The 7,279-nt window shown below is 42.5% G+C and overlaps 1 protein-coding gene across 2 annotated transcripts; it reads left to right on the top strand.

The window, feature by feature from the left end:
• The first annotated feature begins 363 nt into the window (after window positions 1-363).
• On the top strand, window positions 364-5,394 carry LOC130090996 (SLIT and NTRK-like protein 5). Of its 2 annotated transcripts, none has more exons than XM_056258665.1 (2): window positions 364-1,098; window positions 2,729-5,394. In XM_056258665.1, exon 2 carries the CDS (start codon window positions 2,786-2,788, stop codon window positions 5,387-5,389), a length of 2,604 nt encoding a protein of 867 aa, XP_056114640.1. In that variant the 5' UTR covers window positions 364-1,098; window positions 2,729-2,785; the 3' UTR covers window positions 5,390-5,394. The 2 variants fall into 2 exon arrangements, with proteins under 2 accessions (XP_056114640.1, XP_056114641.1); XM_056258666.1 differs by lacking the exon at window positions 364-1,098 and adding an exon at window positions 1,577-1,900.
• The last annotated feature ends 1,885 nt before the right edge of the window (window positions 5,395-7,279 follow it).

Genomic DNA, 7,279 nt, shown 5'->3' with positions numbered 1-7,279 from the left:
ACGTCTTTCTCTCTCTCAACCAGCTTGTGTAAATGAAAACACACATCAAAAAAGTTTGCATTGCCAGTCTTATGCATTATCAGACCTCTATTTTGTGCAAAGTAAATTAGCTGCAATTTTGATTGGCATATACTTTGTGCCCATTATGCAAAATGGAACTGAGCTATAGGATATAACAAGTTAAATGTGTCGTACTGCATACAGATGCCAAAAGCTTCTTTTACCGAAATTACACTGCCCTCTATGGGTCTCTCTCTCTCTCTCTCTCTCTCTCTCTCTCTCTCTCTCTCTCTCTCTCTCTCTCTCTCTCTCTCTCTCTCTCTCTCTCTCTCTCTCTCTCTCACACACACTGTGCCTTTTTTCTTCCTTGTCTTTCTCTCTCCGATTGTCTTACCATCGCCATTACCCTTCAATTGTTCTGTTGCGTAAAATAAGCTAGAGAGAGGGCAGTGTGCGAGCAACATATTGTGCACGAAGCTCTTATTTTAAGTCCTCTCATAAATATTCCACCCTGCCCCAAATTTACAATTGATCTGACGACAGTACAGCAACAGTGAGCCAATGGAAATCCAAGTTCCACTAGTTGAAACTCTAGTTAAGATGGCAACACATCTCCAAAGGCGGATTTATGGGAACCTCTTGCCAAAACAAAAATAAAACAAAAAAATATGAAAACAGACAACACAGCATTGGAGGAACCAGAGATCAGCGAAGAAATCACATGTACATCCGGCAATATACAACGCGATACCAGCCGTACCACTCACAAGCGTCTCGGGGATGCGTACTTTGCGCGTCCGTTTCTGAGAAAAAAGGATAGACTGCCTTGCTTGTGGATACATTCCGTTTAAAATGGACACTGCACTGGTTGGATTGTGCCAGGGAATGGCAATGCACATCAAGAGAAATTCCTAAACTTGCGTTTTTCCTCTTTACAGCCTGCTGACCGTCACGTTTCCAGCGAGAGTTTGTTATACCCAGGCTGATCACGAACCACTTCACGGATTATTATACAGTCGGGGTGAAGAGGGACCAGTGTCTTCAAGGTTATAGATTGGCCATGCTAATTATGTTTTCGAATTTACCACGTTTAAGCGGGTAAGCAACATGGATTGTCTTCCAAAGCAAAGCGAGCAATCTCATACGAAGCCCCGTTTTCTTGCGGCTGGAACTGTCCGTGGTGCTGAAACGCTGTTATCTCGCTGCCATTGAAAACCGCCTCTTGAACACTTGTTTTGTCTTTTGAAATATTCAGTTATGTATGCGTTACACAACTTCATATGTGCTTCACAAATTGGGCGTTCGATTTAAGAGCCTCAATTACGAAGCATTGCGCGTTGCTTTGGAAAAGCCCGGCTTGGGTGCGCGATGAATGAGCTGTTTTGTAATGGATCGGCTCAGTTATATTGTAGTTTACTTAATTATTGTTTCTTTTTTTTTTTTTTTTATTGAAACACTAGATAATTAACGTAGCTAATATAGACTTTTGGATCGTTCTATAGCGCAATAGACTGATGTGCTGTATGTGTGTGTGTGTGCGTCTCTTTGTGCGTCCAAGTGTGTGTTTATGTGGGAGAGAGGGGGGAGAACGAGAGAGGGAGTGAGAGAGAGAGGTTGATTAGCATGAATACAAATGCTTCTACACAATAAAATGGTTTAATATAGTATTGTTTGCTCCCCATCAAGATGGAATCGGGCTATAATCGATGACGTCGCGTTTTGATTTTAATCAACTCGCGTCTTTGTCGCCTGAGGGACGAGCTATGACTGTCACATATAGCATCAAAGGGAGAAATTCAACATAGGCACCTTTGTGAAGCATAGATGTGTCGTGCACTCCGACGTTTAACTTCGATACTGGTTGAGAGTTGATAAAAACTGAAGTCGTCGGATATGTGGGGTGAGTACAGGAATATCTGTATACATATATTTTTTTTGCATATGTTTTTTAAAATGGTCTCTCTTTTGAGACAAAAAAAAAATACTTGCGTGATATTTAAAGCGATTTGCAGAGTGATATGATATGTAGATTTGCTCATCTGTCTCGTTCAACGGCAGATTTTCAAGTTGGAAACCATGGAGATGTCGATTTGTTCAGTACATGAGCAACTGGCTTTACGTTTTGCCTCTTTGAGTTGAGATGCCGCCGGATAGTATGTTCGAAATGCATTCCCAAATTGCGCATTGGATAGTATTTGTGCCAGTCGATGTTACTTTGCATTTCTAAGGATCGATAACGTTTTCTCTTTTTTCCCTCTTCGTTCTCTCCTCTTCAGTATGTCTTCATAAATGTGCCTGAGTGTCGTGATGAAAATAATGTGGTTGTGTTTGAAATATCATGAACATTACATAATATACATGATGTAGTGTATTGAATAAATCGATGCATTTGATATATATATTTATATATCGTTGATAGAGTTTGGTGTGAGACTATTCTGATATTATTAAACACAGATAGCCTAAAATTATATTAAAACCATTTAATATAAATCCATTTCCATTTCAAAGTTTAGGCTAAAGAACAGTGCACATTGGTTATTCATATCAGCATCTGCTTTCAAATTAAGTAGGAACAGTTTGCTTTACATAAATTGGAAGGATCCTGTCATTTGTTTTTGAAATATTCTTGTAGCATCTTGTGATTGTCCACCATGTATTGTAGTTTGCAGATGTAGATATTGCATGTTCATGTAACAGACATTCATCACATCTTTTCCTTTTCTAGATGACACCCAAAACTACAACTGCACTACCGTGAGCTGGGCCATTCCTGCACAAGAAAATGCATATCTGGATACTGAAAATAATATTGCTGGTTGCCACATCCCTGAGTCTGGTTGAGATGTATGACAATTATGGGGAGATCTGTAGGGATCTGTGCACTTGTGAGGAGAAGGAAGGCATTCTGACGGTCAGTTGTGAGAACAGGGGCATTGTGCGACTGTCGGAAATAAGCCCGGTGCAATTTTCTATGTACCATCTTTTACTGACAGGTAATTTGCTAAAAAGATTGTCTGTCAATGACTTCATCAACTACACTGGAGCTACCATTTTGCATTTAGGTAATAATGACATATCTGAGGTGGAGACTGGGGCGTTCAATGGACTCCAGGGATTAAAGAGGTTACATTTGAACAATAACAAAATAGACATTCTTCGGGACGACACTTTCGCCGGACTCGAGAGCCTAGAATACCTGCAGATTGACTATAATTTTATTAGCACTATTGAACCTAATGCTCTGAGTAGGCTTCATCAACTAACTGTTCTGATTCTCAATGACAATTTGTTGTCCTCTCTGCCCACGAACATTTTCCGAAATGTGCCCTTGACGCACCTGGATCTGAGGGGAAATCGCTTAAAAATGTTCCCTTACATCGGCCTTTTGGAGCATATGGACAAAGTAGTGGAATTACAGCTTGAGGAAAATCTGTGGAATTGCTCTTGCGAGCTCATTGCGCTTAAGGCTTGGCTGGAGAGCATCGCCTACACTGCTCTGGTGGGGGAGGTGGTTTGTGAGACTCCTTTCAGGCTCCATGGCAGGGATCTGGACGAGGTCTCAAAGCAGGAACTGTGTCCCCGAAGGGCCATATCAGAGTACGAGATGCGCCCACCTCCCCCGCTCAGCACCAGCAGCTATTTCCAGACCACACCGGCAGCTGTGACAGCATCAGCCACGTCTTCGGCCGTCCTGCGATCCTCATCTAGGCCGACCAAGGGCACCCGCCAATCCAGCAAAACCAAGTCCAAGCCCACATCTCGAATCCCAGCCAACCCCTACAACTACGGGCCCATCATTGCTTTTCAGACCAAATCTCCCGTGCCTTTGGACTGCCCCACCACCTGTACATGCAATCTGCAAATCTCTGACCTGGGGCTCAATGTCAACTGCCAGGAAAGGAAGATCGAAAACATATCAGATCTTAAGCCCAAGCCATACAATCCTAAAAAGATGTACCTCACGGGGAACTACATTCCCGTCGTACGTAGATCTGACTTCGTGGAGGCTGAGGGACTGGATTTATTGCACCTGGGAAACAATCGGATAGCACTAATACACGACAGAGCCTTTGGGGATTTAATTAACCTACGTAGGCTGTACTTAAATGGCAATTTGATTGACAGACTCACGGCAGATATGTTCTTTGGGCTAAAGAGTCTGCAGTACTTGTATTTAGAATATAATAAGATTCGAGAGATTGTGGGTGGTACCTTCCGCTTTGTGCCCAACCTTCAGCTACTTTTCCTCAATAACAATCTTTTAAAAACGTTGCCAGGAGGCATCTTCTCTAGTCTGTCTCTATCCCGCCTCAACCTTCGCAGCAACCAATTTCAAAACCTGCCTGTGAGTGGAGTTCTGGACCAGCTAAAAGCATTGGTTCAGATTGACCTGTTCGAGAACCCTTGGGATTGCACCTGCGATGCGGTTGGCATGAAGATCTGGTTGGAGCAGCTGAACACTGGAACGGTGGTGAACGACGTCAAATGCGTGACACCCAAGCGGGTTGCGGGGCAGGATATGCGGGTTGTCCCTTCTGAGCAGTTATGTCCAGATTACTCTGACGTCATCGTGTCCACCGTGGTTCCTTCCGAGGAGCCTTCAGCAGACCGGATCACCACCACCGAGACGCCCCGGAGGTTCAACACCACTTCCAGTAATGTCCCTTTGTCTGTTCTGATTCTCAGCCTCCTCCTTGTTTTCATAATGTCCGTGTTTGTGGCAGCCGGCCTGTTTGTGGTGGTGATGAAGAGGCGTAAAAAGTCTCAGAGCGACCGTACCAGCACAAACAACTCAGACGTGAGCTCCTTCAACCTGCAGTACAATCTCTATAGCAATCGCTCTGTCCCCAAGGTCAAGGCCCCAGTGGGTCATGTCTATGAGTACATCCCCCATCCATTAGGTCACATGTGCAAAAACCCAATCTACAGGTCCCGGGAAGGGAACGCCGTGGAGGATTACCCCGACCTGCATGAACTCAAGGTCACCTACAGGAGTAATGCTGATGAGGATCAGGAGGTCACCTTGAGGAGCCCCAATTACACGGTGAGCACCATCGAGCCTCGTGAGCAGCCGTCTCCTGTTCAGGATGCCGAACACTTCTTTAGGGGGATTCTGGAGCCGGATAAATCTCCATCGACTGCTGGCAGCAGGTTTGAATATAAGTACACTGGCCCTGTCCCGTACACATACCAACCAAACTTCGACGTGAGGCGCCAGTTCTTACATCCTGAAGGAATACGAGAGACTATGCTTTATGGTACAGCGCCAAGTACTGTCTTTGTGGAGCCCAATAGAAATGACTATTTGGAACTAAAGGCAAAACTTCAAATAGAGCCGGACTACCTCGAAGTTCTTGAGAAACAGACAACACAGAGCCAGTTTTAAACCTTCGTCTATCTGTAAATGCAGTAGACGCATTTTTCCCCTTTTACTGGCTCAAACTGGAGGGTGCCTTGGCACAATATACAACAACTCAAAGAAAAAAAATCCAAAACCTTCAGTGGGGTGTGCCGAACTATGTTACTTTAATTTCAGAACCACATGGCATTACAGAAATAACTAAGAATGAAAATAAATAAATAGTGCTCGCTGAACTTGGATGAAAGCACGAGTTGTGATATAAAACTGGAGATGCAAAATCTATTTTTTTAAGTCGATGATTGAATACGCATAAATCTAAGTGTACAGGTTAATCTCACCCAAATACATTTTCAGGAATATAATCATACAACTATTGTGAATTTAACCGGGTCAGGGAGGGCTTTTACATACAGGATCAAAAGAAAGAGAGGAAAAAAAAAACACTTTCTGACAGAAACACTATACAGCAGCGCATCCAATCGAGCAGGACAGTTCCTCTGCTTTAGTCTGTAAGTAAGTACTGTATTTATTGGTATACTCTTTGCCATGTACTTTCAAAAAAATTTCAATGCTCATCAATATTATGTGTGTCATGTCCCATGATTCTCTGTACGAACATTTTGTTTGTAGTTTCCGATCACTTACTGTAGCTTGCATTGTACAAGTGGCTTTTTTTGAGCAGTGGCACACCCCATGTCAAAGAGAGACTTTGCATCATTTAACGATTTCAAAGGAAAAGTGTCTTTGTATGCTGTCTGCACTTTTTTGGAAGATGGAAGGCCATAGGGTCTTCCCAGCTAACATTAGAAGAAATATTATATATTAAAAATGAATATGTGCATTCATTCTTAATATGTATTTTTAATATGTTATATCAAAATTCATAAATAATAATTGAAGTAATAATTATGTTGTGTAATACTGATATTTTAATGTAACACCTATTTTTATACAAGCATTCGCAATTCTCTTTCCCTTATCGTTTTCATTGTTTTGATTGCTTTGCACTTATTGCACTATATTGACCAAAATATGTTTATGTCATCAATAAATATGATGTCCGGTTCGTATAGATCTTTGTTGGAAATTAAAACGAGCTTGATAACAGCTTTCGCCAGGCAACCAACAATCGCAGGCTCATTGTAAGTTGACGGAAGTTAACTCAATAGCTCAGATCAATGCACCAAGCCGATACTTGGTGAACCTATGTATCGGTTCTGCTCACAAACCCCTTATTCTTCAAGCAGGGGAGCAGAGCACACAATACTGAACTAAATAGGGTAAACTACTCTTAGGGTGTGGGAAAGAACAAGAAATCGATAAGAGCTATTCTGCCTTATGCTAATAATAGAGGCAAGCTATTATTACGAACAGGTGAAATTATAGCATTCTTGCATGACCCAAGTGGTAAAGCAACGCATATATGCAAGCAGAAGATTTCAAAATGAGGGTTTGCATCGAACGATCTCAAACTCGTTTTGGAGATTGCTAGTTGTTTAGAAGCTCTTGGATCGATGGATTTTTTTCCGATGCTACCTTGATCTTTAAAGGTGATTTAAAAGAACTTCCCTGTTTGCCCTCTATACCACGACGGACTAAGATATTGGTACAGCTGTATCTGCCGGTGGATTTTAAATTGCTGTGTCAAGTGTTGAGAGGAAGCGAGGAGGCAAGCTGACCTGGCCCTCTACTCAATGATAAAGAGGTCTGCTTTGTACCCAGTGCCTCACTAGGCTCAAGGGTCCTATTCCACTTTGAGCATGATGTGGATCTTTTTATAGCTGCGGAAAATGAAGGTTGCATCTGAGGATGAGGGGCTTGAATAATTTGGGTAACCTGACAACTTGTCTTTAAAAGCTGAAGAGGGTGAGTCGCAGCATTGTAAAGCCACAAAGGGGCTATTATGAAAGGACT

The sequence above is a fragment of the Rhinichthys klamathensis genome, unplaced genomic scaffold, assembly GCF_029890125.1.
Source record: "Rhinichthys klamathensis goyatoka isolate OS25496 unplaced genomic scaffold, OSU_Roscu_1.1 h1tg000157l_1, whole genome shotgun sequence".
NCBI classification, from domain to species: Eukaryota; Metazoa; Chordata; class Actinopteri; order Cypriniformes; family Leuciscidae; genus Rhinichthys; species Rhinichthys klamathensis.
The sequence above is the reverse complement of the archived record's forward strand: the minus strand, read 5'-3'. Positions and strand labels throughout refer to the sequence as shown.